At 57.6% G+C, this 27,467-nt stretch overlaps 3 protein-coding genes and 1 long non-coding RNA gene across 4 annotated transcripts in view; all 4 read left to right on the top strand.

The window, feature by feature from the left end:
- The first annotated feature begins 745 nt into the window (after positions 1-745).
- On the top strand, positions 746-8,631 carry RPS19 (ribosomal protein S19). Its single transcript, XM_059666327.1, has 6 exons — positions 746-827; positions 1,258-1,328; positions 1,599-1,699; positions 6,922-7,105; positions 7,625-7,679; positions 8,564-8,631. The coding sequence occupies exons 2-6, from the start codon at positions 1,258-1,260 to the stop codon at positions 8,588-8,590; spliced, it is 438 nt and encodes a 145-aa protein (XP_059522310.1). The 5' UTR covers positions 746-827; the 3' UTR covers positions 8,591-8,631.
- A 1,253-nt stretch (positions 8,632-9,884) lies between these two features.
- Positions 9,885-11,121, top strand: LOC132216798 (uncharacterized). Its single transcript, XR_009448798.1, has 2 exons — positions 9,885-10,252; positions 10,949-11,121. It is a non-coding gene; the product is annotated as an uncharacterized LOC132216798 (long non-coding RNA).
- A 1,525-nt stretch (positions 11,122-12,646) lies between these two features.
- CD79A (CD79a molecule) lies at positions 12,647-15,985 on the top strand. Its single transcript, XM_059666377.1, has 5 exons — positions 12,647-12,764; positions 14,214-14,504; positions 14,705-14,823; positions 15,390-15,458; positions 15,576-15,985. The coding sequence occupies exons 1-5, from the start codon at positions 12,686-12,688 to the stop codon at positions 15,687-15,689; spliced, it is 672 nt and encodes a 223-aa protein (XP_059522360.1). The 5' UTR covers positions 12,647-12,685; the 3' UTR covers positions 15,690-15,985.
- Positions 15,986-21,196: 5,211 nt separating this feature from the next.
- The window catches only part of ARHGEF1 (Rho guanine nucleotide exchange factor 1), a 13,883-nt gene continuing 7,612 nt past the window's right edge, over positions 21,197-27,467 (top strand). The window contains exons 1-12 of the mRNA XM_059666378.1: positions 21,197-21,242; positions 21,330-21,413; positions 21,830-21,943; positions 23,673-23,771; positions 23,976-24,018; positions 24,241-24,487; positions 24,889-24,918; positions 25,161-25,260; positions 25,399-25,495; positions 26,260-26,295; positions 26,511-26,648; positions 27,345-27,456. Of these exons, the coding sequence (XP_059522361.1) occupies positions 21,210-21,242; positions 21,330-21,413; positions 21,830-21,943; positions 23,673-23,771; positions 23,976-24,018; positions 24,241-24,487; positions 24,889-24,918; positions 25,161-25,260; positions 25,399-25,495; positions 26,260-26,295; positions 26,511-26,648; positions 27,345-27,456 (1,133 nt within the window). The 5' untranslated portion in view covers positions 21,197-21,209. The remainder of the gene's footprint in view (positions 21,243-21,329; positions 21,414-21,829; positions 21,944-23,672; positions 23,772-23,975; positions 24,019-24,240; positions 24,488-24,888; positions 24,919-25,160; positions 25,261-25,398; positions 25,496-26,259; positions 26,296-26,510; positions 26,649-27,344; positions 27,457-27,467) is intronic.

A 27,467-nucleotide genomic window follows, 5' to 3' on the forward strand; every position in this document is an offset into this window, starting at 1 on the left:
TCGGTATTTCCATTTAAATTCCTCCCCCCCCCCCCGCCCTTTTTTTTTTTTTAAAGGAGAGACTGAAGACCGAGCCAATGGACAGCCTACAGTTGCACAGGTCAGTAGGTAAATATAAATAGGCAAGTAAGGCCAAGGGCTGAGCGAGCCGATTCAGACGCTAGGAGGCAGAGCTGAAGTAATTTCTCCCAAGGTCCCGCCTCCGCCTCCTCGTCCCTGCCCTCATCTCTTCCCTGCCGCCACTGCCTCATTCCCACCCGCTCCGCCTGGGCTCTGGTGAAGCAACTTCCGCCCGAAGAAGGGTGGGGCTTCCGCCTCCAGGAAGGCTGGTGGACAGATTTCTGCTTAGCACTTCCTCTGGGTTCCCCATCACATCCGCCCTTACTACCCCCACTTCCGACCAGTAAAGCCACTTCCACTTTGAAGGGGGAGGGGGTCGTCCCTTCGGAAACGTGATAAGTGGCTAGGTCTTTTCCTGCCCACCGAACTTCATAACTTCCGCCATCAGTGTCCTCCGCTGATGTTTTGATCAATGCTCCAGACGGAAACGCTCTCCTCTCTCTCTTACACTCCGGGAGGAAGAATGGGGGAGAAACAAGCCTCCCCATCCGTCCCCATAGCCTTCTCTTCTGCCTTCCCGCCTCCTCACTACACACCCGCCCACCTCGGCGGAAGCGAAGTCCATTCGCCCTGAGATAGGCGGAGCTGCCTTGTCTAACCCCGTTCTCGCGAGCTCTCGGAACCCTCGCGAGACCTGACGCCCGATTTGTGCGTCCGGGAAACCCCGTTGCTCCCTTTCCCCTGGCTGGCAGCGCGGAGGCCGCACGGTAAGGCGGGCTCTCAGACTCGGGCTGGGCACGGAGCGTCGGGACCCGATTCCCCAGCCCCAAGCGTGTGTCTCGGAGCCCGGGGTGATCGCGCGGCGCCGCCCCGCCCTCCGAAGCCGCAGCCACGTGCGAGCGGCAGGCCCGGACATGCTGGCTCGGCGTGGTCCGGGAAGCGAGACCGGGCCCGGGGGCAACCGGGAGTGGGGGACCCCAGAGTCAGGGACTAGGGTCATACAGCGTCTGCACAAATGCGGTCGGGCTGTGGTCGTGGGCGCCGGTGAACTCTAGGACCGCCAGCCGCCGGGGCCGTTAGCGCCCGGACTTGAAGTGGGGCCTTGGGAAATCCGGGGAGGGCTGCGGTGCAGGTTCGGCCCCAGCCCTGTGGCTGGTCCCCACCAGCTCGTGTTCACATGCCTGGTCCTTCCCGCAGATGCCCGGAGTTACTGTAAAAGACGTGAACCAGCAGGAGTTCGTCAGAGCTCTGGCAGCCTTCCTCAAAAAGTGAGTGTGGGGACGGGTTCGCGGTGGCTGGCGGCTGTGGTCTTTGCTGGCCCCTCGGTCCGCAGCGCCCTCTTCTGGTAGGGGACAGAGTTGTTGGAGGGCCTCAGCGTGGAGTCCCCCTTTGCACCTGAGGCCTGGGTTGTGTTTGAGTTTCAGCTTGCTTATGCTCGGACACGGCCAGCTCCCGTTAACGCACAGTCCTGTGGAGGAGAGGGGATGAGGGGGTGTGGAGACCGGTGAATTGTATCTTTCTTGCTGTCTTGATCCCAGGTCCGGGAAGCTGAAAGTCCCTGAATGGGTGGACACTGTCAAGCTGGCCAAGCATAAAGAGCTTGCTCCCTACGATGAGAATTGGTTCTACACACGAGCTGGTAGGAACTGGGGCATCTAGCTGGGTAGTGGGGAGACGGGTGACCCCTGGCACAGATCCTTCTGTCCCCTCTGTGAGCTCTTATTTGCCTCCCCCCCCCCCCCCCCCCCATCACAAGAGAGTTTGACTCTGGCACTGTGTGCTTTGTGTGATGTTCAATAACTTCCTACCCTGGCTCTGTTTCTTCCTTTGTAAGAGGTGTGTGTGAGGACCTGTGGCTTCCTCTGATCCTCCAGGGAAACCCAGGGACAAATGGATGTTCATATTTTGCTTAGAGGTGGTTTGTTTGAGGGGCAGGCATTATCCTTATGTCCATGGGATCCAGACTCCCCGAGTTAAAATCCTCCTCTACATTTAATTTGTGACCTCCATCTGCCAGTGTGTTTTGGTTTTCTATCTCTAAAATGGGGTTAATAATGTGTCAGTGCCAATTATTGTTGGATCAAATTAGCCTAATAACAAACTGCTTTAAAATATGCTTGCCTGTTGGAGAGTAATTGTTGAAGAAAAGTCAGCTGTTTTCTTTTTAATGCTCAGGTCATCACACTAGTGCCTCCCTGTCTCTAGCAAGTTATTCCTAAGTGGTTGGCTATCTAGCCAGGTCGCTCTTTGCTCTAAATCTTGAGTCCCAAATGCTCAGAAGAAAACCTTATGGTCACCCTGTGATCATTTGCCAGCACCCTCTCATTAATCTTACAGTCACTTGCAACTTGGACGGATTGCAAGTGTAACCCCTGACTTCACAGTGCTAGTTCTCACCTGTTCTTGACATTCCAAGTTTCTCCAAACTATCACCCCAACCTTCCTCCTCTGAAGTGGGAGCTCCATCCAGGCCAAAGCTTGCCTCCATATGGGAAATTGGTGGAAAGCAGAGTTTTGAAATTAATAAAACTTCAGAATAGCCTTGCATGTATTTTGTGGATTGCTCATGCATCAGATGTCACTGTATTTCTAGCCTGGACACACGTGCCAATATGACTCGGCCATAACCTTTGACCCCTGAGGGCTAAAAGGTCAACTTTGTGAGGTGGGAAGTGTTGGTGAAGAGAAGCTGACTTGACTTTGATGGGCAAACAACAGTGATGGGGCCTGGACAAAAGCACGTCCATCTTGGGAAGTAAAGCTACCTGGTCCTGAATGTTCTTTGCCAATGCCCCAAGAGTCAGGACAGCTTTGGATCTAAGATTAGGACAAAGGATCATAGCTTTCCCATTTTAATCTGCACCTATCAAAAATTTCCCAAGCAGGACTGGTGCTTTTGGTTTAATAGTTGATGTCGGGGAGGTTAAGTAACATGTTGAGGGTCTGCCAGCTTGTGATGCCAGTTTTCCCCACCCTGTCATGGGGCAGGGGAGCTTCATCTCTTCCCTGGCAGGATTTCATACTTTATTTTTTAGGTGGAAAAGACTAATGGAAAATTGGGTCAAGGCCTTGTGTAATTTTCATTTTGCTGTGGCCAGTTTCTGCCCAACATGCCCCTTCCACCCACTGGGGTGTGTCCTCTGCCTTCCCTCCTGGTCCCCCTTCCTTAGGGTTTCCCAAGCTCTCTTTTTTACCTTCCTTTCCCAGCTGCCCTATTGGCATAGGGTGATGGTTCTAGACCAGCCGTGGGCAAACTACGGCCCGCGGGCCGGATCCGGCGTTTGAAATGAATAAAACTAAAAAAAAAAAAAAAAAAAGACCGTACCCTTTTATGTAATGATGTTTACTTTGAATTTATATTAGTTCACACAAACACTCCATCCATGCTTTTGTTCCGGCCCTCCGGTCCAGTTTAAGAACCCATTGTGGCCCTCGAGTCAAAAAGTTTGCCCACCCCTGTTCTAGACGAAGGGTTGTTGTGTGCATATTTCTTGGGGATATAAACCAAGCCCATCTGTTCATCCACAGCAGAGGCAGAGTTGCAGTTGTGACAGCCTACAGAGCCTAAGATACTTGCTGTTTGACCCTTTACAAAGTTTGCCAACCTCTCTTCTAGAGTTTAGAGCAGTGATGGCGAACCTTTTGAGCTCGGCGTGTCAGCATTTTGAAAAACCCTAACTTAACTCTGGTGCCGTGTCACATAGAAATTTTTTGATATTTGCAACCATAGTAAAACAAAGACTTATATTTTTGATATTTATTTTATATATTTAAATGCCAATTAACAAAAAAAATGAGTTCATAAGTTCACCATCACTGGTCTAGGGTGCTCCCGCCTAGTTTGGTGGTCAGCTTATTCTCTGTCCAAGTGGAAGTCACTGGAGACGCCCGTTTACCAGGGGGCACAGCCTGTGCTATTCTCTTCTGGATCATGGGGGCTTGGCCTATTTTGCCCCTCAGTCTTGTGGCAGTGGTGGGGGGGGTATAAGTTCTGGAGGTGTGTAGGAGCCAGTGTGGAGTGGGCAGGGCCCTCCTGAGGGTGGTCTAGAAGAAGGGCAGAGCTATAAGAGGAAGGAGTCCCCAGAGGGTGGGGGGGTGAGATAGGGCTAGAAAGAGCCTGTGTCAGGAGAGTGGAGACCTGCTGTAAGAGGAGGAATGGTGTCAAGGGAAGACCACCCGTGAAGAGGGTGGTGCAGTGTAGCCCTGAACGAGACATCTGGCAGTGTGCAGCTGCTAAGGTGGGACACCTGAGTGCATTTTTTTAAAAAATATATTTTGTTGATTTTTTTTTTTTTATAGAGAGAGAGAGAAGAAGGGAGAGGGATAGAGAGAAGCATTAATGAGCTGCCTCCTACACACCCCCTACTGGGGATGTGCCCGCAACCAAGGTACATGCCCTTGACCAGAGTCGAACCTGGGACCCTTCAGTCTGCAGGCCGACGCTCTATCCACCGAGCCAAACCAGTTAAGGCCTGAGTGCATTTTTTATTATAGGTTGGAGGTTGGTCTGTCCTATCCCGGAACGGGGCCTTGGAGACATTGCAGGAAAAATTCAAGGGGTGGATTAAGGTCAGGGAAGTCATTTCCCTACACCACCACCCACCCACCCCCTTTAGAAATTTGGCAGAGAAGGGTCAAGGACAAAATGCATCTGGGAAGGCTTCCTTTGATCTGCCATGTGCTCAGTGCAGCGTGTGTCCTACCTAGTGGCCTAGCAGGACACTTACCTGCTCTACTTTGACTGGGCTCCGTGTGTGGGGGCCCTGCCTGGTCCCTCCTTCACAGCTGGCAGTAGTGACAAGGTTTCCCAAGGATCAGGAGGAGCGGAAGGCCATTGGAGGGGACTAAAGGAGAAGCCATTTGTGACGACACCTGGGTTTGTGTGGTTGGGGCTGGGGCCACAAGGTCTCAAGAGTGAAAAAAAATCCGTATTTTGTAGAACTCAGTATTTCAACTGTTAAAGCTTCCAACTTGTGAAGTTAATCTTCCTATTAAGTCATGAGAATTATTGCAAACTGAGGTGATGGTGAGGGCCTTGTAACATCTGACAGCAGGCCAGATAATTTTACACAGTGTTAAGGAAATGTAAACCCACCCACCCATAAAGAAACTAATAGGCTTTATGGGAGCTTATTCTCTGCCAGTCACTACTCAAGATTAAGTAAGCCATCCCCTTCAGTGCCACCACACAAACCTGGAAAGTAGGCAGACTGATGAGCAGTGTTGAAATTCAAACCCTGTCTACTGGACAGCTCAGCTGGGCCACCCTCTCCATATGGACCCCAGGCTGGGACTAGTCAGCGCCAATCCTGGCTAGGCAAGGCCAAGTTTGGGCATCTGCTTTCAGGTGTGCAGCCTCTGGGCGTCTTAGGAATGTTCACCTTGCCCCCTTCCTGAGACGTCCTCTCCCCAGCCTGGGTGAGAAAGCAGGTCTCTGCCCAGGGACAGGCGCCGGAGGGATGGTGGTGGGTGTTAGGCATTTGCACTGGCAGTAAGGGTGGAGTTTTCCAGTGATGTCACTCACAGTAGAAAGATTGTGGGTATTGGTATATACCAAGTGAGTCTCTTAATCCACAGGGGGCGGGTGGCTTAATGCCTGGAAGAGTCAGGGCAGTAGTGTAGGGGTAGGGTGAGGGGAAGGTTGGGGAAGAAAGGACCAAGGAGAGAGTAGTTTTTAAGTGAGCAGAGGCCAGAGACAGACCACAGAGAGGCTGTGCTCTTGACCCCCAGAAGCCCATGGCTGTTTGAGGCAATTGGAGGGCTGGGAACAAGTGGCGTAGAAGAGTGCTCTGGGAGCGGCAGCTGGAGGGGAGGCGGAACCCACCCCACAGATCCGTCTCACCCACCCCTAGTTCATAACACTGGAGGGTCATGGACCTGGCCCAGCACCTGCTTCTTAGCAGTACGTCTCCAGGGTCTAGGGTGGCCTGGCGTCACTGCCCTTCAGCTCCCAGCCAGGCAGGGCCATGTGATGACTGAAGTCTGGGCACATTGTGCACCTCAGCTGCAATGCCCTTCAACCTCAGTGGCCCCCTGAGGTAGGAAACCAAAACCGTCTGGAGCAGCTGTCCCTCCAGAGCTGCGGCATGGAGCCAGTGAGTACCCTTTGGAGCCTGTTTGCTCTCTGCAGACGACGACAGCACTTGACACATTTGCGTGGAGTCCTCACAATAACCCTAGTCTGAGGGACGGTTACTCCTGGTTTTTGGATGAGGGTAGGTGACATGCTAGGGCCACAACATTAGGCCAGCTCCTTAGGCATCTTAGTATCTCATGGGAGGAGAACGTGAAAGCAGGTGCACAGGGCTGGCCGACGACTGAGTGCTCCGCATGAATACGAGTGAGCGTTTCCAAGGAGGCTGGCCAGGGACTTAACCAGGCCCATCTAGGGAGAGAATCCCCAGTCCATGGAGGGGGTGATATACGTGCCAGTTTGGGAACATCCACTGCATGGATCTCAGTCCTGACCCCCTTTCCCCACCCCAAGCTCTCGGGCTGAGGGCTCAGAGAGCTGCACTCAAGTGGCAGTAGGTCCCTTCTTCATTCTCCTGCCCCTCAGGCATATGGAGGTGGACAGTTGTGGCTTAAACATTTGCAAGGCTCTGTCTACAGTCTTCAGGTCTAGCCTTAGCAGTGTGGCTTTGTCTGTCCCTGTCTCCTAGGCTGGGCCCAGAGTGCAGCGTGGCTTGGCCATGGTGGGAGAGGGGGGCACCGGGTTTAGTGTGTGCACAGTTGCCCTGGCTGTAAAATGGTGAGTTGGCTGCCACACACAGACTGTGTGGCAAGGCCTTTCCCTCGGCTGTGGGGAAGAGTATTCTCTGCCTGAGAAGGGCCCCTAAGTTTCCCTCTCACTCCACCCAGCTTCCACAGCGCGGCACCTGTACCTCCGGGGAGGCGCTGGGGTTGGCTCCATGACCAAGATCTACGGAGGACGACAGAGAAATGGTGTCATGCCCAGCCACTTTAGCAGAGGCTCTAAGAGCGTGGCCCGCAGAGTCCTCCAAGCCCTGGAGGGGCTGAAAATGGTGGAAAAGGATCAGGATGGGTAAGCAAAGGATCAGGATGGGTGGGGTGGGAAAGGAGGGTGATGAGGAGCCTTGGGGTCAAGCCACCTATAATAAAGTTAGCTCCCCACTGCCCACACGCAGAGAGGAGGTAGGTCTCTGCACTGTCTGTACCTGACCCTCTGGTGGGCAGGGGATTCTGTAGAAAAGCAAATGGCTAAGGGCCTCACTCCCACCTCTCTAACTGACTACCCTGGGCTCCAGGAAGGTAATTTAGCGACTGTCCGCTTTCATTAGCCTGCTCGTTAACTTTGCCCAATTGATTTTTCGGGGCTTTTGATCTAATGCTTGCACAAACGACACCCTGTCAGCTCCCGGGGGGGCTCCCACTCCTGCCCCAAGCTCTTTAGAATGCAGCCCACTGGGGTCCTCGGTGGGAGTTGGCTGGCAGCATATGGTCGTATGGCCAGGTGCCTTTTGGGGAAGCCTGACTCACATCCGGAAGGGGGGTTGAGAGCCTGCACTATCCTGGGAGGGATTCATGACCCTTCTCTCCCCAGGGGCCGCAAATTGACACCTCAGGGACAGAGAGATCTGGACAGAATCGCAGGGCAGGTAAGGCCTGGGTGAGGGCTAGGGTTGGGTTCCTCTGTCACTGCCTGGGCGTTCCCCCAGGCCCGGGGGTTGTCAAATCAGAATTTCCCTGAAGGGCACAGTCCAGGCTGGTGGGGGTTCAGAGGAGGCCTTCTCTAGGGGTGGGCAGGAAAAAGGCATTTCTGAATGACGGCTTGCTGGCACTGAGGTAAAGGGAACCCAACCCCGTGGTGCGGTTGGGCTGCTTTTCCTGCAGGGCATCAGCCTTGCACAGATTCTGGCATCAACATCTCCTTACTCTTCATGCTGACTGGGCACGAGATGGGGTGGTTGCTGAGAGAGGGGGGCAGGCTGGCTCAGAATTCGGGTCTCCATCCTGATGACTGGCTGGACACCCTGCAGTGCTTCGGCTGCAGCCAGTCTCCCTATCTGTGGAGCAGTCTGCTCCTGCCTACCTTGGGGTGGTTAGGATTCCGTGATCTACAAGCAGTAGGAGCCCCCCAGGGCCTGGCATAAACCCATATTGGTTTCCTTCTTTCTGTATCATTGGCTCAGGCCTACTAGGAGCCTTGGAGTGTTTAGTCACTTAACGTCAAGTGTCAGAAAGGAATGGAAGGTGTTGCCCTCTGAGAGTTGGGTGGCCTGAGGAGAGGTGAACACAGGGCCTGGCACAGGCATCAGTGTGTATGATGGCATTTGCAGTATTGGAATCCCACTCCAGTGCTCTTGAGTGCCTGTTGACGCTTCTGTAAAATGGGGAGGTACCTGGGATTGTGAGGCTTAGACAAGAATACATGGGAGACCACAAAACAGGATGCATGGTGTCTGGGCTGTGGGTAACTTAGAAAGTGCCGGAACATGGACCCCGTGACTGATCTTAACTTACTCTTCCATCTTTCCCATAGGTGGCAGCTGCCAACAAGAAGCATTAGAACAAGTGCTGGGTTAATAAATTGCCTCATTTATAATCTTGGTCTTGGTCTCTTGATTGTCTGCTCTTCCATTTGGGGGCATGAGGAAGAAGGAGCCAGGAGTCCCTGGGTGGCTGTGGCTGCCAAAGCCTAAAGCTCAGCCTTCCCAGTTCTGCCCTTACACCCCCCCCCCCCCCAGGGGCAAGACGCCTGGGTTGGGCGGGGCAGGACCTAGAAACCCTTGGACCTCCCTCTATCCTGCCTTTGCAATTCTCAGAAAATGAGAAACTGAAAGAAGATGCTGTTCAAGCAGTGGCCCCAGCTGGAGTCTGGGTTGCTGAAGTGGCACTCTCTCCTGCTGGAACATGGGAGGGGCAGGGGGGTTGTACTGAGATGTTTCCTTGGAAGTGGACAGGAACAGAACCCTGACGCCCTGTGGCTCTTACAGCTCTGATTGAGCTGTGCCTGGTATGCACTTGCTTTCCTGGCCTGTGGGCAGGGTAGTCCTGCCTGAGCCTTCACTTTTGCACTGTGGCTATAGCCCTGCTCTGAAACGGACTTAGATGTGCCTGCCCTAGAGTTGTAATGGATGCTGAGGCCAGCTGGTGCCTGCACAGAGGCAGAGTGCTGTCACCTGGCATAGCTTCAGTGGTCCTACCCGGTGATGGGCTCTTGGTGCCAAGGAGCTCTGCCTGTGATTGGGCCCCTAGTGTGGGTGGTAGAATCAAAGGGTGCCCAGAGGGCACACATCGAGCCATAGGGATGGGCAAGCCTGGAAAAGGGCCCATTACCGTCCCCATGTGACCAGCCCTGCCTGGTTGGGGAGAACTAAAGCTGAGCTGGCTTGCACAAGGCCCCAGTCCAAGTAACTTAGGGTCACACCCACTTCTTTCCAGTGCCAAGCCTGAATTTCAAGCAACTTGGGATCAGATGGCAACTCTGCCCCTAATTCCGTGCAGCTCTTGAGTAACACTCCCGCTCTGAACCTTCCAGTCCCCACCTGTAGCACTGCTTGCTCCTGAGGGATTCCAGAGGTTCCACGTGTAGATGGTGCAGTGGCTCAGAGCAGCACATCTGGCAGGCAGCCAGTCAACCCGGTGTTACCCTGTTTAAGACCAAGATATTCAAAGAATACCAAGTCAGAATTCTGCACTGTCATCCCAGCTCAGTTGTCAGTGCTGGAAACTTCTGAATAAACAGCCTACCACATGCAAGGCACTTTGCAAATGTGTATCATTAACGCCGCAACCCTGTGAAGTAAATGCCGAAAAGCACCTGCAGTTTGAAAAAGGGGAAAGTAAGTCACAGGTGGGGTGATTTGTCTGATATTCCATAGTTGGGGAGTGGCAAAGCCAGTATCTGAACCCAGCTCACGGCTCCAGCCCTAGGCTCTACCTACTAAGCGCACTGTCCCTCGGAAGTGAGGGAAATGAGGCCCAACGTCACTCCTCATTCTGGCCCCACTCACGTCTTTTGTCGACTGATGCTGAAGACACTTCCCAGAGTTGTCAGGAGAACGAAATGCCAAGGATCTGGCTCCCATGCACAGGTGCTGGGTGATGGAAGGCGCAGATGCCCAGACAGGCCTAAGAGGGCCAGCAATCCCGCAGCTGCGCCTCTCCGCCGCTAGGGGGCAGACGAGGGCCTGGAAACCGGCTCAGCCACTGATGGATGGGGCAGGAGGTGAATTTCTAGGGCTGCAGCCTCTGGTTCCAGGCTTCTTCCTTAGGAGGGAGATCATGAGAAGGAACTAAGGCAAGAGGGGCTAATGACCTGCTATATACACCAGTGTCCCGACAGAACTCCTGGGTCGCTGGAGGAAAGGGGAGAGCTTCCCGGCCAGAGAAGAGGAACTTGTCCTGGGAACTGTGCTAAACACACCGATATTCTCACAGCCTCACAAGCTGGGGGGATTGTGCCCAGATTACTGAAGAAACTGAGGCTCAGGCAACCAGCCAGCTGGCAGAGCTGAGATTCAAACCTAGGCATGGTGGCTCCTGAAGGCCATGCTCTTCTGTGAGCATAACAGTTGCTTTTTAAACATATTTATGAAATACTTCAAGCAAGCAAAACAGTGTATATGATAGTGTAACAAAGACTCATAGGCCCACCACCTAATTTAAGAAATAAAACAAAAAAAGACATAAAATCTAGACAGACAAAGCCCTCTGTGTAACCTTCCCAGTCACGACCCCCTGGCTTCCGCCAGAGATACCTCCTCAGGAACTTGGTGTCACTCCCCTGCGCCTGTCTGTCTGCACCTTGACTACAGACGCACATGTCCCTAACAGCACACAGCATTGTTTTGCCTTTTGGAAACAAGTCAACCATATCATGCTACTGTAACTTCTCATTTTCATGTTTTTTTCTCCGATGCAGCCCTGTTGACACGTGAGGACGTGAGGTCCTGCCTTTCTCCTGCGGTGCACTACTCTATCGGCTGACGGCACCACAATGTATGCATCCATTCTGCATGCACGGGCTTATCGTTTGGTTTGTTTCCCAGTTTTTGCTACCAGAAATCTACCTGCAATAAAAGTTTTTCCTATGTGTCCCCGTGTGTGTGTGTGTGTGTGTGTGTGTGTGTGTGTGTGTGTGTGTGATGGTCCCCTAACTGCTCAGAAACATCGCAACAATTTCATATCATTCCGCACCCTCTCCCCTCAGACCTCATTTTCCTCCCATTTGGCCTAAAATGATGCTTAAAAGAACCCGCTCCACCACCAGACTGCACAACACCAGACAAGTGACAGTGACAGCACTCCCTCTCCGGGCCTCAGTCTCCTCCTCTGAAAAGGAGGGGCTTGATGCTTGGGAGGCTGAGTGCAAGAATGCCAAGAAAGAGCCCGTCATTGCTATTAATTCCTTGGGTACCAGGAACGTCTCATGACACAACAGAGAGTTATCCTAGTCTCTTGGATTAAAAATGCCAAGGCTTACCCAGGCTGGTGTGGTTCAGTGGTTAAAGCATCAGCCCTTACATCAAAGGGTCACAGGTTCAATTCCCAGTCAGGGCAAGTTTGGGAAGCAACTAATCAATGTGTCTCTCACATGCCTCTTTCTCTCCATCCCTCTCTTTCATTCTCTCTAAAGAAATCAATGGAGCCCTAGCTGGGTTGGCTAAGTGGATAGAGTGTAGGCCTGCAGACCAAAGGGTACTGGATTCGATTCTGGTCAAGGGCACGTACCTTGGTTGCAGGTTCCTCCCTGGGTTGGGCGTGTGCAGGAGGCAACCAATCGGTGTGTTTCTCTCACATCGATATTTCTCTCTTTCCCTCTCTTCCACCCTCTAAAAATCAATGAAAAAAATACCCTCGGGTGAGGAGTAACAACAACAAAAGGTTGGGAAAGGGGAGTCACCACTTCCCTTCATAGAGCCCGCTGGCTTGCCTCATTTATTCCTCATGAACATTAACAGCAACCAACACTACTGAGCACCTACTATGTGACAGGTGCTGTGTTCAGTGCTGTGCATGCACAACGCCTTGCCTTTAAATCCTCATTTCCAACGCGACGAAGGGAGCACACAGAGTTTCAGGCTGGGTACAGGTTTTGCCCAAGGCCAGTAGGGACTGCGACTAAGAAAGCTCAGAGTCACTGCCCTGACTGCCTGCACACAGCAGGCACCCAATGAAGAGCCAAACCTTGAACTAGCCCAGGGGTGGGCAAACTTTTTGACTCGAGGGCCACAATGGGTTCTTAAACTGGACCGGAGGGCCGGAACAAAAGCATGGATGGAGTGTTTGTGTGAACTAATATAAATTCAAAGTAAACATCATTACATAAAAGGGTACGGTCTTTTTTTTTTTTAGCTTTATTCATTTCAAACGGGCCAGATCCGGCCCGCGGGCCGTAGTTTGCCCACGGCTGAACTAGCCTCTTTCCCCCACCCAAGCAACCTGCCCTCAGGGGACTTGTGGCCACCACAGGTGCAGGGAGCAGTTCCTCTCAGCTCACAGCTGAAGCACACTAGCAGGAGCTGCCCAGCAGTGGGGCCAGTGAAGCCCATCTCCGGGAGGGCTGGGCAGGAAGTGGGGTGGGGTTTGGGGCCGGCGGAGGTGGGATCTGGCACCCCTGGACTGCTGCAAGCCAGACGGACCAACCCACTGGGAGAAGATGCCTGGGGGTCCCGGAGTCCTGCAAGTCCCGCCGCCTGGCATCACCTTCTTCCTCTTGATCTCTGCTGCTGGCCTGGGTATGTGGCTAACAGGCGGGTACTTGGGAGAGGAGGAGGGACTGCGGAGGCTGGAGAGAGGGCACAGGCAGAGAGGAGACAGCAGGAGGGGAGCTGGGAAAGGCCTCTGTAGAAACTGCGTCTGTCTGTGGGCTTGACTGTTCCAAACAGGCCTCGGGGAGGCTGGAGGGGGCTCAGCGATGTTAAAGGGGCATCTGCCGCCTCATGGAGGGAGGCAGGAGCCAGAGTGCCTTCCCTACCCTGTCCCTCAGGTCCAAATGAGGAACTAGGGTTGCCCTTGACTGAGCTTCAGAGCTGGGGGCAGGAGGGGACCTTGGGGTGCACTCAGCTTCAGAGTGAAGAAAAAGCTTTTCCTTTCTCTGCCTGGAATCCCAGTCACCCCCTGCACAGGGAGCCCCTTCTCCGTGCGGGGGGTGGGGTGCCTCATGATACCATCCTCCCTCAGCGACGCCAGCTGTCAGGGCTCTGACCACCTGTTTGACCCAGGAGCTCAGAGAGGCAGCTGGTCACGCGAGGTTACACTGGGAGCCAGGAATGGAGCCCCTGACCTTGAGGTTGCTGCCTCTGCCCCACTTCTTCCTTCTTGTCTCTTCCTCAACTCCCTCCTTCCCTCCCCAGAGGAGACGGAGCAGCCATGTGGACTGGCTCTGATAGCTGGGGCTTGGGGGGGGGGGGGGGACACGCGCGTTTGGGCCACCAGCTCCCTCTAACCACCCACACTGCCAAGACGCTCCCCTAACCCCCATCCCCAGGACTAAACTCAACCCCTGACCCCCAGGTTGACACGTGCACGTTACAGAGAATAAGGGGCGGGCTCAGAGACAGCAGACAAGGCAGACCCAACCCAGGCAGGAAGAGGCCCAGGAGGCCTGGTGTTGGCCCTCCCCTAGCGCTCCCCCTCCCCACTCCTGCTGCCCTGGGCTCCGCTGTCCCACCTGAAAAATGGCATAAGGAGAGAACCTCCTTCTAAGGATTTTTTGAAAATGAAAGATAGTGTCAAGTGTGGGGCTGGGCTGGGGCCAGGAATGTAGACCAGGAAAGCCTTCAGGAGGAGGTGATGCCCAGACTGATTCTGGAAGTCGCTGCCTGGGCAGGGGCCCTCTGCTACCAGGGAACTAAGTATCCAAATGCAAGAGGTGGCACTGGAGAGCGGGCACCCAGGGCTGTGTCACCATCCAGGTGTCTTACTCTCCTCCCCCAGGACGTCCTCAAACCACCCCCCCCCCAAGGTATCTCCTCTCTCTTCTCAGGGGTACCTTTCTCTCCTTCCCTAGGTGCCCCCTCACTCCCTGCCCAACACCGTGTGTCCTCTGTGCCCCACACCTCCCTCTCCTCCCCCAGGAGGGTCCTCATACTCCCCCTGCACACGCAGGAGTGCTGCAGCTGCAGAGGCTGGGGCTGGGGCCTGTGATCCCATCCACAGTCCCTGAGCCACCTGCCTCTTTGCAGGCCCAGGGGTCCAGACCCTGTGGGTAGATAGGGGCCCGCCATCGGTGACAGTGATCCTGGGGGAGGAGGCCCGCCTCCCGTGCCTGCATAACGGCAGCCGCCCTAACGTCACCTGGTGGCGAATCCTCCAAACCAACTTCACGTGGCCCCCCCAGTTCCATGACTGGGGCCAGAGCAATGGTGAGCTGATCATCTCATCGGTGAACAAGAGCCACGGAGGCCTATACAGGTGCCATGCTCTGGAAAACAAGACGGAATGGCGCTCCTGTGGCACCTACCTCCGTGTGCGTGGTGAGTGCCAGGGACTCTCGGCCTCCTGTCTGGGAAGTGGGGAGGGCGCCAGTGCCTGCATCACCGCAGCCTTGCTCCCGGCTCCCACACACTCACCCATTTCTCACCTGCAGAGTGGGGGCTTCAGTGGGGCCGTGCTGGGGGCGGGGCCGGGAACAGGGCCAGGAGCCAGGGCTCTGAGCAGCACCCCCTTCTCACAGAGCCGGCCCCCAGGCCCTTCCTGGACATGGGGGAGGGCACCAAGAACAACATCATCACAGCGGAGGGGATCATCCTGCTATTCTGCGCTGTGGTGCCCGGGACACTGCTGCTGTTCAGGGTGAGCCGCCTGGGACCAGGCCCTGGAGTCTGAGGGTCCCCGCCCAAAACTTGGGAGAATGACAGCCCCCCCCCCCACACACACAGGGGCTCATGGGTGGTAAACAAATGAATACAATGACAGGATTTTACATGGTGCTGGGGCGCTGCCCTTGCTCAGTCTCCCCACGGCTGTCATCATTGCCCTTCTCTAGGGATGTTCTCACTCTACCCCCACCCCCACCCCCACCCCCTCAGGGTGCTTTACTCTCCCCAACACAGGAGTGCTGTAGCCCTCCAGATGTAGCCAAGGCCAGGGAAGATGGGGGCTGGGGATCCTCCCAGCCGCTGTGATCTGCAGTTTCTTTAGGCCACAGGACAACCATAGCAATGTACTACTGATGCTGTGATTCATGGGCAGTGGAGACAGCCAAGAGAACGCTGGCTTGGGCCCAGAGAGCCGTGCCACTTACCAATACTGTGTGTGGCTTTGAGCAAGGTCCCTTACTGGCTCTGGGAAAGCCCTTCTGACACCTAGAAGGGCCTGAAAACCTACCCCCTACCCACTGAGACTCCCACCCCCCACAGAAACGATGGCAGAACATGAAGTTCGGGGTGGACGCCCGGGATGACTACGAAGATGAAAACCTTTACGAGGTGAGTGGCGGGTGGGCACAGGTTCGGAGCAGGTGCGTTGGGGGCCTCCTGGGGGTCCTCTGGGGTAGGGGCCCAGGCATCAGGACACTGAGGCCCACCACCACGTGTGCACCCCAGGGCCTGAACCTTGATGACTGCTCCATGTACGAGGACATCTCCCGGGGCCTCCAGGGCACCTACCAGGACGTGGGCAGCCTCCACATCGGAGACGTCCAGCTGGAGAAGCCGTGACCAGCCCCCGTCTGCTATGCTCCCAGCTGCAGTGTCTCCCCTGCTCCCTGGAACCATCCCTTTTCACAATCATTCCCGGGAGGGTCCTGCCTCAACCTCCCCCTTGGGAGTGTCCGCGCTTCCTCCTTCCTCTCCCTGCTGCTGCCTTTTCCAAGCTCCCACCCACTCACTGACCCCGCTGGTAATGAGCCCTTAATCACTGCCTCTAGGGGACTGATTGTGGCAGCCTCAGCGTCACCTCCCCCCTCCCTGCTCTGTCATGGCCACTTAGTTATAATAAATGCTTCCCAACTGCAGACCTTGGCAGGAGTCATGGATCTCGTGGGGACCACCCACCCTTGTCCCCTGGGACCCGCAGCCCAGGCCTCCAGTCCCCTGCTCCCTCAGACCCAGGATTCTGCCCCACCCTCCCCCCTCACACCCCCTTACACTCCCTCACCCGCCTCTGCCTCTCCCGCTACCTGAGAGCAGCAGCCAATCCTGGCTGCCCCCTGAAAGAAACAGAAGTGTCTTGCCGAGGGCTCCACCCCGCCATGTCTTCCCTGAGCAGGTGGAGGGGACAGGAGGGAATGGAGGTGACCACGTGTGTTTATGCGTATTTAAGTCTCAGAATCACAGGGGGCTGGCAAGGAATTCTCCTATGGCCATGCCTGTTACCTGGGTGGGCTGGGGCAGGGCATTTGGAGAGTCTGTGCCCCTAACTCGGGGAAGGGGAGAGACGGAGGGGCAATGACAGAGGCAGGGATATGCAGTTTCTGAGACAGAGGGAGAGAGACCAGACACGCAGTGACAGGGACGGGCAGGTGAAGGACAGACAAAGGACAGGGGACCAGAGGGGAGAGGGTCAGAGACCGCAGAAAGCGATGGAGGGAAGGTCCGCGGACAAACAGAGAGAGGAAAGCAACAGGTGGGGGAGCGAGTCGGATGGCTCTGCAGAGACCCCGACGGGAAAGAGGCGCCGAGGGAGAAAGAGACAGAGACGGAGGGGACGGAGAACGGGACAGAGACAGACAGACAGACAGACAGACAGGGACACAGACAGAAACACGGAGAGGCGGACGGAAAGGGGAGCTGCCAGCCGGAGGCGGACGCGGCCCGCCGGGAGGGGACGGCGGACACCGGGCAGAGGTGGAGGCCGCGCCCCGCAGACCCACGGCCCGACCCGAACGAAGGACGAGGCGGGGCGGGCGGGGCGGGCGGGGCCCTCGGGGGCCGGGCGGGCGGCGAGAAGGGGAAGGAAGCGGAGGTGCCGGGCGGGAGCGGGGCGCGGGCAGGAAGCGGGGAGGGGTGGCGGGGCGGGGGCCTCCGGAAAAACGCCCCAACTTCCTGCCCCGCCACAGCCAGGAAGCGGGAGCCGGGACGCAGGGCCGGGATCGCCGAGCCCGACCCCGGGCGCCCGCCGGTCACCTCCCCGCGCGGACAGCAGGTACCCGGCACGCGGCCCCGCCCGCCCCTCCCGGCGGCTGGGGAAGTGGGAGGAGGAGGGAGGGGCCGGGGCGCGGCCGGCAGGGGAGGGGCCGCCTCGGCGCCGCTGAGCCGGCGGCCGCCTTCCCCGGGCCTCAGTTTCCCCACCTGTCAAAGGGACAAAAAGAGGAGGACGAACACCTGTCAGGTGCAATAGGTGAGAGCGAGGCGTGCGAGGCGGGGCCCAGGCCTCCAACTGCCCAGCGGAGGATGAAGGTCACGCCCACGGTGCGGGTGGGGAAACTGAGGCCCGGGAGCAGAGCCGCCTCGCCCCGGGCACACACGTGAAGCGGTGGCGCTGGGCTTTGAATTCGCAGGTGCTTTCCGCCGAGCGCCGTCTGCTAACCCGCTTGCTTTCGGACCCGGGAGAAAAAACACGACGGTTAACCCCACGTCGTAGGCCGCTGCGAAGCTGAAAGTTGCCGAGAGCTGTTTGAAAGCGTTTTTGGAAATCTCTTCTTCTGGGCCACTAATTACACCCTGGGAGCTGGGTTGTGGGGGGACAGAGCTGGCGGACTCCGCCCATTGTATAGATAGGAAGACTGAGGCTCGGAAAGAAGCCATTGCTTATTCCAGGTTACTCTGCGTGTCGGCGGGGGTAAGGTACGCTCGAACCCAGGGTTTTTGCTTTCCAGACCAGCGGAAAGTGTGCCGGGTGGGGGTCGGGGTGCGGGGAGACTGCATGTACAAGCGTCGGGAATTCAACTGATCTCCGAGTTAGGGAGGCAAGACGGGGTGGGGAGCCCCGTCCGGGAACCCACGGGCCGAGGTGACTCTGAGATCTCAGCTTGAACCCTGGCTGTCGGGCTGGAGCCCTCCTCACCTCCCGCCCGAGAGGAGGCGGGGCCCAGGGGAGTGACGGGAGCAGTCGAGATGCGGAAACGCCAGCCCTCCGAGGCAGGCCAGAGCGGCCCCATCTGGCCAGCGTGGCGCAGTGCGGAGCTAGAGCGTCCGGCAGGAGGAATAGAGTCACCTGTCAGGAGCCGGCTAGAGCGGCTGGCGGGAGGAGTGGAGTTAGAATCAAAGGTGGCCTCGGAGGCGGCTAGAGCGGCTTGGAAGGGGGGTGGGGGGGAACCGGGAGCCGGCGCGCGGCGGCTTCGGTCCTGGCAGCAGCGGTGGCTTCTCCGACCCCGAGCAGGTGAGGGACGCGGCCCCCGCGGGCGTCAGACCGTGACTCCGCACATCCGCCCCAGCATCCCTGGAAGTGCACCCCGCCACGTTCCCTGTAGGATTTGGGGCCCATGTAGACCCGCCACGTCCCATTTAGCTTTTGGGGCTCGTGTAGACCCGCCACGTTCCATGTAGATACAAGGTTCTAAAGACACCCCAGGTTTCTGCTAGCCCCCTGTGGAGACCCGGCTCCTTACAGACGTGGAGTCCCCAACTAGGGGGTCAGTAGCATCCCCTAGATTCCAGGGCCCAGTAGATCCACCACAGGCCCCTAGAATTCTGGTCCCCTTTTAAGTCTCCAGAGATCCCATAGACTGGCTGCTTTCTCCATGGTTTCATGATCATGTGTGACCCACCATGTGTCAGATGGAATCAGGGCCCCTTAGGGAATCACTACTCTATTTTAGGTTCTACAAGTCTCCCAGAGGTTCTTAGAGACCAGGACCATCCATTCAGTATCTTATAGACTGAGCCCTGCAGAGAACCCAGGTGCCCATGCTGCCCCCCACGTGTGCCAGCTTTGCTCTGATATCTCCACCCCTAGACCTGCCCTGACCCCCGCCAGCCCCATGCACAGAGCACCCCCGCTGCTGGACCTCAGGCCTTGTCAGTTGCCTACAGGTCCATTTTTCAGCTTCAGCCTTTGTGGCAGCCCCTCATCCCCCTTCCCCCCTAAGCAGCCAACCCCGCTCCCCCATCCTCCCTCAGCCCCAACCCTCTGTGGCACAGCGGAGTCCAGCCTGCATTCCGGCCAGGCCACAGTGCCCACATATCCCTGACTTTCCCAGACCATAGAGAGAGAGACCTGGTGTGTCTCGGCTTCGGGGCTTGGGTTCAGATTTAGTTTCCTAAGGTTGGGGTTCCCCGTGCTCCGAAGCAGCACATTCTGGTAGTTACCTGCATAAACTCTGAAGCCAGACTGCCTGGGGCTGAGTCCTGTTCTGTGCCTTACCAGCTGTGTCTAAGTTTCCTCCTCTGTGAAATGGGCGTGATGATAATGATCTCATGGGGTCGCTGAGAGGATTAAGTCGGTTAATGCCTATAAAGCAGTAGTGCTGCCACTTAATGGCACTTAGTGCACATTAAGCCTTAGTCATTATTTCAAGGAGATAATCCATGCCAAGTGCATGACTTGGGGGCCTGCCTGGCATTCGCTCAGATAACCTGTGCTCTTCTGGAATCTCCCTGCTTCTGTTGAACCTGTCCACTCCTAAGCGGGACGAGCATGGACTCTCCATGTGCATGGTCATGTTTTCCAGCCCAGAAGTCTGAGCTGGCAGCCCAGGGAGGGTTTTCCCTCTCTGGTGCGAGCCACGATAGCATGGGCTGCTTGTGGCCATGAGGGCTGAGCTCTGTGTGAGAAGCCCTCGGAGCAGTGCCCAGCACCCTGTAAGTGCTGTGTAAGTTTAGCTCTCACAATAAATAATTACTATTATTTTTCTGCCTTGGTTTGCAATTTTATTTATGTGAACATTTAACAATGCTCAGATCTTAAATTACTCAAATTTGGACGTTGGATACATACCCTTTATGGAAAAGAATAAAAATGATGCTGCTCGGGGGAACCCCATGGGATGGCGTTTGGACTCTCCGGGAAGCTCATTGTTTAATGATCATAATCAGAATCACAGCTGCCATTGACTGAGGGCTAGGGAGGCGGCCTATGGTAGAGGGGGAAGGGTGGGTCTCAGGCAACTAGGGTTATAAATAGCTCTGGTCCACCCCACTCTTGTTTCCACAGCTCTTCCCGCCTGACATGGGCTCTTGTGACATTAGTCAGATTAATTAAGGACACAGAAGATATCAGTGGGAAGACACAGGGAGAAGTGGAGACTCTAAGGGAGATGACATGGGACATGAGATATGAGACACTGACTCAGAAGTGCAGGGACAGGGGCTACAGAACCCAATGTGGGAAGACAGAGGCAGGGACAGATGAAGGGAAAAGCAGGGAGCAACAGATGCAGGACGGGCCGGGAGGAGGGAGAGGAGGCAGAGAGAGTGGGGAAAATGAGACAGGTCTGAAGGAAGGGAGAGAAAATGAGGAAGAGAGGCACAGATGAGGTAGATTCAAGGGAGATATAGCCAGGGAGTGCTGTCTGGAGAAAGGAGAGCCAGCAAGACAGACGGACACAGGCAAGGGAGACAGACACACCTTGGGGATGAGCTGTCTGAGGACTGTTCCTTGTTTTTCTGGGACTGAAAGCCAGAAATATGTCAGATCCTCGAGGGAAAGAACTCCTGGGTTGGGGGACTCTTGGTCCTTGAGGGAGAAGGGTTCAGAGTTTGTTTTCTTATGCGGACAGAGTTGGGGGTTGGGGGATTTGCCATTGTGACTTCCTGTCGCAGGAAGTGGGGCTGGTGGGTTCAGAGGCAACATCCTGCCCCAAGCCTGTCACAGATCAGAAGAGAGCCCCCACACACCCCATTTATATACCTCCTACCTCCCTTTAACCTTCCCAACTCTGCTGGTCTGCACGCCCTGCCTCCCTGGGGCCCAGCCCCCAGCCCCTCCTCCTCAGACCCAGGAGTCCAGGCCCCCAGCTCCTCCTCCCTCAGATCCCAGAGTCTGAGCTCCAGCCCCCTCCTGCATTAGGGACCCCAAATTTGCAGGCTCTCACGGCCACAGCTCTCATGGACCCAGGTTCCTGGGACTCCAGCTTCTCCCCCAGCAAGTCTCCCTGTCCTTGGGCTCCCCGCCCTGGCTGGCCTCTGAAGGGCTCTTTGTCGCCACACAGAGGCCCCATTGAGCTGTGGAGGCCCAGATGGGGAAAGGCTGTTTACTCACCTTCACACCTGGGCCAGGAATCTGTGAGTAACCTCCTGTGCCACCTCCTCCCATCGCCTAACCACGGCTCCTCCTCTTCCCCCATCCCTGCAGAGCCCATGGAGGCAGACAGCGTCGTGGTCCGAGGGGCGGTGAGTGGAGAGAGCCAAGGGGTGAGGAGGTTGGGGGGCTGTGAGTGGGGAGCACTGTGGGCTGAAGCCAACCCTTCTCTTCCACAGGCCCCAGGGCCCCCCCGGCCTGGCCTGGTGCCCGTCAGCATCATTGGGGCCGAGGACGAGGATTTTGAGAACGAACTGGAGGCGGTGAGGAGTTGGAGCGGGAAAGCTTCTGTCCCTGGGCCCCCGCCCCTCAAGTCCCATCCTCAGTGTCCCCTCCCACCTCAGGTCCAGTTCTCTGTCCGCAGATGCTGTCCCGCTGCAGCCTCTCAAAGCCCTTCTCTCTCGTCTTCGTGGTGCCTCCTTCCTCGTCTCCCCATCCCATTCTTGATCCCACCCTTCTTTACTTTAACCCTGATTTTTATCGCTGCTCCCCAATTACAGCAGAGATCCCCTTCCCATCTCTTGTAATTTATGTCTTCATCTCTCACCTGCCTTGCTGCCACCTCTACAGCATAGACACCTCCTCCCAGCTCGGATCCATCAGCAAGTGCCAGGGAAGGGGCAGGGTCAAGCCCAAGGCCCCCTTCTCCCCACAGTCTCACGCCCATTCCCACCCTCAGAACCCAGAGGAGCAAAACAGCCAGTTCCAGAGCCTGGAGCAGGTGAAGCGGCGTCCAGCCCACCTGATGGCCCTCCTGCAGCACGTGGCCCTGCAGTTCGAGCCAGGACCGCTGGTGAGGATGGGGCTGGGTAGGCACAGGCAGGGTGAGGCCGGGCCAGGCCAGAGTGGTCAGTGGGTTAGGCCAGTGAAGATGAGCCAGGAGGGTCTAGAAAATAGATCCAGAAAGCAGATCTAGAACTAGGGAGCCCGAGGGACCACCGTGTGGTCCAGACAAGATTGCAGGTTCCCGTAGGAATCTCAGTGAGCTTGGAGTGCAGGCTGGGAGAGCACACACAGCAGGGCCATGAGAGCGCAACAGAATCCTGGAGCCGGGGAGAAGCCGTGCCATCCCCTCCTGTGGCTGTGGCCGTGTCACCCATCCCTGCGGACTTCCCCGTGGACTCCAGAAATTGAACCCTTCTCTCCGTGGCCGTGGAGGTGCCGCCAGTCAAGTCATTGCGGGCTGGCGCATCCATCAGCCTCCTCAGATCCAGGTGGTGCACCAGCCTTGATTCAGAAACAAGCAGCCCTCGAGGCAGAAGGGATCGTTGTGGCCCCGGGCTGCTTCCCAGTGGCCTTTCATGGAGTTTCTGGCGGTCCAGAAACCTGTGTCGGAAACTCCTGCGAGCTGCAGGTTCAGAGCCATGCTGTGCAAGGCACTGGGAGTCCAGAGGACCCCGCGGGTGATGTAGGAAGGAGGAAGCTCTGTGGACAGCGGCCCCTCCCAGGAGGACCCAGTGCAGCCCTGCACGGGCCGAGAGCAGGGTTAGCCCAGGGCACTGGGCTGGACTGGAAATGCCCAGCAGGTCCCTCCAGGAGAGGAAATTAGGAAGTTGCCTTCTCTCCAGAAAAGTGCGGACCTCGCCGGGTGCATGGAGGTTCCGGCTTCCTGAGCCTGGGGTGTCTAGAACTGAGCGCCGGGGACTCGGCCATGTCCTTCCACAGAGTAGAACCCGAGGCCTGCGGGCCAGGGCTTGGCTGAGGTGACCCAGAGGCCTCGGCATTTTGAGACTTGTCCTCACGCCGTTCCCTCACTTCGCCGGCTGGAGGAGCAGCGGAGGGATCGTTGTGGCCCCGGGCTGCTTCCCAGTGGCCTTTCATGGAGTTTTTGCCTTGGGTTGGGGTGGGGGTGATATATTTGTTGAAAGTGTTTATGAGTCCCACCCCCAGTGGGCTGAGTCCGTAGCGCACTGAGACGAGAGCCCCCCAGGAGTCAGGACAGGTTGGAGTCCCCACTGCATTGCCAGCGTCTCCCAGCCCAGGGCGGTCCCGGGAGGCGCTTCATGAATGAGTAAGTGAGCCCCCCTCAGCGGGGCCTGCCGTGCCCTGGGCCTGCCTGAGACCCAGATGAATCAGCACCTACACCCCCGCCCCCGCCACACTAACCCTCTAGTCGCTCACAGCATCTCTAGGCAATGGAGTCTAGGGAGGTAGGCTGCCTGGGTTCCAGCCCCAGCTTTGCCACTTGCTGGCTGTGTGAGCGTCAGTAAACTTGAGCTCAGCTCTCTCATCTGTGAGATTGGATAACTGCGTCCCTATGAGCCAACAGGTTTGTGTTTATAAAGGGTTTAGAAGGTGTCAGGCGGTCATGGCAGCAGCGGGCAGGCAGAGCCACAGAGAGCCATTCCACAGGAGAGAAATTACCAGGTGCTCAGGGAGGCCTTTGAGAGAGGCGGGCCTGGCCTGGGTGGGGCTGTGGAGATCAGGGAGCACACTTCGAGAGGACGTGACCCCGCAGTTTTCCAAGAGGAGCTGCGGTTCGGGTGGCCGGGAGGGAGGACAGGTCACCTCTGTCTCCCCAGCTCTGCTGCCTGCACGCGGACCTGCTGGGCTCTCTGGGCCCTAAGGAGGCCAAGAAGGCCTTCCTCGACTTCTACCACAGCTTCCTGGAGAAGACCGCGGTGAGACACCTCCAGGGGCCCGTCCCCTCTGCCTCCCACCCCTGTCCTGCCGAGGGCGATGGGAAGGACAGCCTGGGCAGGGAGCCCCTGTGCCAGCCTGGCCCTCCTCCTGCCGCTCCTCAGACCACCATTCCTCGGGGCACCTAGGCTGCCATCCCATCGCTGCCCAGTCCTCCCCTTCACTCCATCCTCTCCCCTGAGCAGGTTCTGCGGGTGTCTGTCCCTTCCGCTGTCGCCTTTGAACTTGGTAAGGAGAAGAGAGGGGACTTTGGGATGAGGGAGGGGGTCTAGCAGGGGCCAGGCCTTGCGGGAGGCCCAGGGCGGGAGGCCACGCACCGTGCTCTCGGTCAGTGGAGGTTCCGTTCTTCCTCCTGAAGCAGCAGCCCTAGGAAGCATGCGTTGGAGTCCGAGGGTGGGTGGGGAACCAGGGCCCGGGAAACGGCCCCCAGCCTCACCCCTATCCCTGCAGACCGCACGCGGCCTGACCTCATCTCCGAGGACAGCCAGCGGCAGTTCGTGCAGGAGGTGGTGCAGAGCCAGCAGGCAGCCATCAGCCGGCAGCTGGAGGACTTCCGATCCAAGCGGCTCATGGGCATGACGCCCTGGGAGCAGGAGCTGACCCAGCTGGAGGCCTGGGTGGGGCGGGATCGCGCCAGCTTCGAGGCCCGGGAGCGGCTGGTGGCGGAGCGGCTGCTGGCCCACTTGGAGGAGATGCAGTGAGTGGGCCAGCCCCTCGCCAGCTGCCCCATCCATTTCAGGGCTCCCTCTGCAGCCCCACAGTCATTTCTTAGCATCTTCCCTTGACTTCTGGGTCCCACAGCCCTGGCATTTTAGTTCATCTGGTTTTCCGTCTTCTCTTCCTAGCGGTGGGGTCTCCCAGTTTCCAGGCCTGTCCAAGGCCTCTACTCAGGCCTGCCACTTGGGTCTCGTCTTTGTCACTCCTGTCCTTGGCTGCACCCGGATGAGACCATCTCTCTCCTTCCCCGTTGCTTCGGCAGCGCCCTCTCTGCCCTCCACTGTCCTGTCCCAGCTTCAGGGGGACAGCCACTGGACATTTGTGCTGGGTGGACAGGGACCTCAGGCTTAGCAAGCTTGTCTCTCTTTTCCTTCCTCACAGACATACCATCTCTACCGATGAAGAAAAGAGGTGATGGAGGCAGAGGACAGCAAGACAGGCGTTTTAGTCTCCTGGGCCCCAGGGAGGAGGCTGGGGCGTGGGGTCCGGGTTCGGCCACATCTCCGGTCCTGTCCCCTGGAGCCCTCGCCCTTCCTGAGATGTGCAGCAGGAAGGGGTGTGGGGTTGGGGTGGGAAGCGAACTCGGAGGGTCAGGCTGTGGGGGCGCAGTGTGCAGGTCAGCGTGTGGGGTCCTTACTGTCCCCTCCCCACAGTGCCGCTGTGGTCAACGCCATCAGCCTGTACATGCGTCACCTCGGGGTGCGGACCAAGAGCGGAGACAAGAAGACGGGGAGGAATTTCTTCCGGAAAAAGGTGCTTCCCTGAGCGCTCAAACCGGGACCTTTCCTCCCCAGAGAGCCCGTGGGAGCCTCATGACTCTGCCCCTGCCCAGCTCCTCTATGTGAGTGGCTCAGAGATACCAGCCCCCCTGCCCTCCCCCACCTCTCGCAGGTGAAGGAAAACCGGCGCTCAGATGAGCCCACCAAGACCAAGAAAGGACTGAGCAGCTTCCTGGACGCTGCCCGATGGAACCGGGGAGAGCCCCAGGGTGAGGTGCCCGGCCCGCCCGCCCTGACTTCCCCACACCGCCTCCCCCACCACACTGCCTCCCCCACCACACCCAGCACACTGCCTCCCCCCACCACACTGCCTCCCCACCACACCATCTCCCCCGACCACACCATCTCCCCCCACCACACCCAGCACACTGCCTCCCCACAACACACTGCTTCCCCCACCACACCATCTCCCCCCACCACACCATCTCCCCCCACCACACCCAGCACACTGCCTCCCCACAACACACTGCTTCCCCCACCACACCATCTCCCCCCACCACACTATCTCCCCCACCACACCCAGCACACTGCCTCCCCACAACACACTGCCTCCCCCACCACACTATCTCCCCCACCACACCCAGCACACTGCCTCCCCCCAACACACTGCCTCCCCCACCACACCATCTCCCCCCACCACACCATCTCCCCCCACCACACCATCTCCCCCCACCACACCCAGCACACTGCCTCCCCACAACACACGGCCTCCCCCACCACACTATCTCCCCCACCACACCCAGCACACTGCCTCCCCACAACACACGGCCTCCCCCACCACACCATCTCCCCCCACCACACCCAGCACACTGCCTCCCCCCAACACACTGCCTCCCCCCAACACACTGCCTCCCCCACCACACCATCTCCCCCCACCACACCATCTCCCCCCACCACACCATCTCCCCCCACCACACCCAACATACCGCCTCCCCCTATCTTAAGGTCCCATTAGTCCCATCTCTCTTTTCAGCCCCAGATTTTCGACACCTCAAAACGGAGGCTGATGGTAATGTTCCTGAAGCCAGAGCATCCATTTTGGGGACCTAAGAGGGGAAGATGGGTCTGAGGGCGGAGGGGCCGGGGGCTGGGCTCCTGGGTCTGCAGGAGGAGGAGGGCCTCCGGGTGGAGCGGAACGGCTGGAGCACAGCATCTCGATGCCCCGGCCGCTGTGGATTAGTTACTGGATCTCATCTCCCCCCTTCTCCCTTAATGTCTCCCCAGCTGAGAAGCCAGGCCTCACAGAACGGAAGGGAGGCCTGGGGGTGCCCTCCCGGGACCGGAATGTTGGGGTCCCTGGGCAGGACTCCCCTGGAGTTTCACTGCAACCTGTGTCCGGGGACAGTCCTGACCGGGAACCCGGTGAGTCTCCTGGTCCCCATGGCAGTACCCCCCTCAGCTCTCCCCGCATGTCCCGTCCTGCTCCCAGTCACCAGTCTGTTCGTAAAGCCACCCTCCTTCCTCGGCTTTCCTCCCAGGCCTGACTCTGTCCTGGTGATGTTGCCTACATCCTTGGACTACATTTCCCATCACCCCCGTGGGTTTCATTTCCCAGAACCCTCTCTGAGTTCATTGCCAGTCAGCCCCCTTAGATGGTGAGCCGCCAGCCCCGTGAATTTCCTGTCTCACAATCCTTGTGTGGCGCTCAGCCCCTGGCCGGGCCCCGGTTCAAAGCCCAGCTCTGAGGCTTACCTTTGCTGTACCTTGGCAGTCACCCCCTCTCTGAGCCTCAGCTCCTCATCTCTAATGGGGTGTATGTGTCCTCTTCCCGAAAGTCCCGTGCTGAGGGTCAGGAGAACAGGTGGATGTGGAGGCTTCGAGCAGAGCATCCCGTCTCCCCACCAGTTCTGTGGGCCCAGCTGTGTTCAGAGGCCTTTCCGTCCGTCCGTCCATCCGTCCCCCATGAGTGTACAGGGCAGCCACTTGGTGTCTGCCAGGCACTAGATGGGGCAGTAGGGGGTGGTCTCCACCCTCATTCCACGGCGGAAGAAACAGACCCCCAGAGTGGAGTCTCTGTCAGGGGGCCTCCCAGCCAGCCCTGCTCTCCCCCGGCCGCAGGTGAGGCCTCCCCGGAGCTGGGGGACCCGCCCCCGCAGGGCCCCGCCAGCCTGGAGCCCCCAGCGCCCCTGGAGAGCACCGAGGAGGGTCCTGAATACAGAGAGGTACCCAGGCAGGGTGCTG

The sequence above is a fragment of the Myotis daubentonii genome, chromosome 15, assembly GCF_963259705.1.
Source record: "Myotis daubentonii chromosome 15, mMyoDau2.1, whole genome shotgun sequence".
NCBI lineage: Eukaryota > Metazoa > Chordata > Mammalia > Chiroptera > Vespertilionidae > Myotis > Myotis daubentonii.

Coding starts and splice junctions, on each gene's coding strand:
- CD79A (XM_059666377.1), top strand. CDS start 12,686: ATGCCTGGGGGTCCCGGAGTCCTGCAAGTCCCGCCGCCTGGCATCACC. Junction 12,765..14,213: donor GATCTCTGCTGCTGGCCTGG/GTATGTGGCTAA, acceptor GCCTCTTTGCAG/GCCCAGGGGTCCAGACCCTG. Junction 14,505..14,704: donor CACCTACCTCCGTGTGCGTG/GTGAGTGCCAGG, acceptor CCCTTCTCACAG/AGCCGGCCCCCAGGCCCTTC.
- RPS19 (XM_059666327.1), top strand. CDS start 1,258: ATGCCCGGAGTTACTGTAAAAGACGTGAACCAGCAGGAGTTCGTCAGA. Junction 1,700..6,921: donor TTGGTTCTACACACGAGCTG/GTAGGAACTGGG, acceptor CACTCCACCCAG/CTTCCACAGCGCGGCACCTG. Junction 7,106..7,624: donor GTGGAAAAGGATCAGGATGG/GTAAGCAAAGGA, acceptor TTCTCTCCCCAG/GGGCCGCAAATTGACACCTC.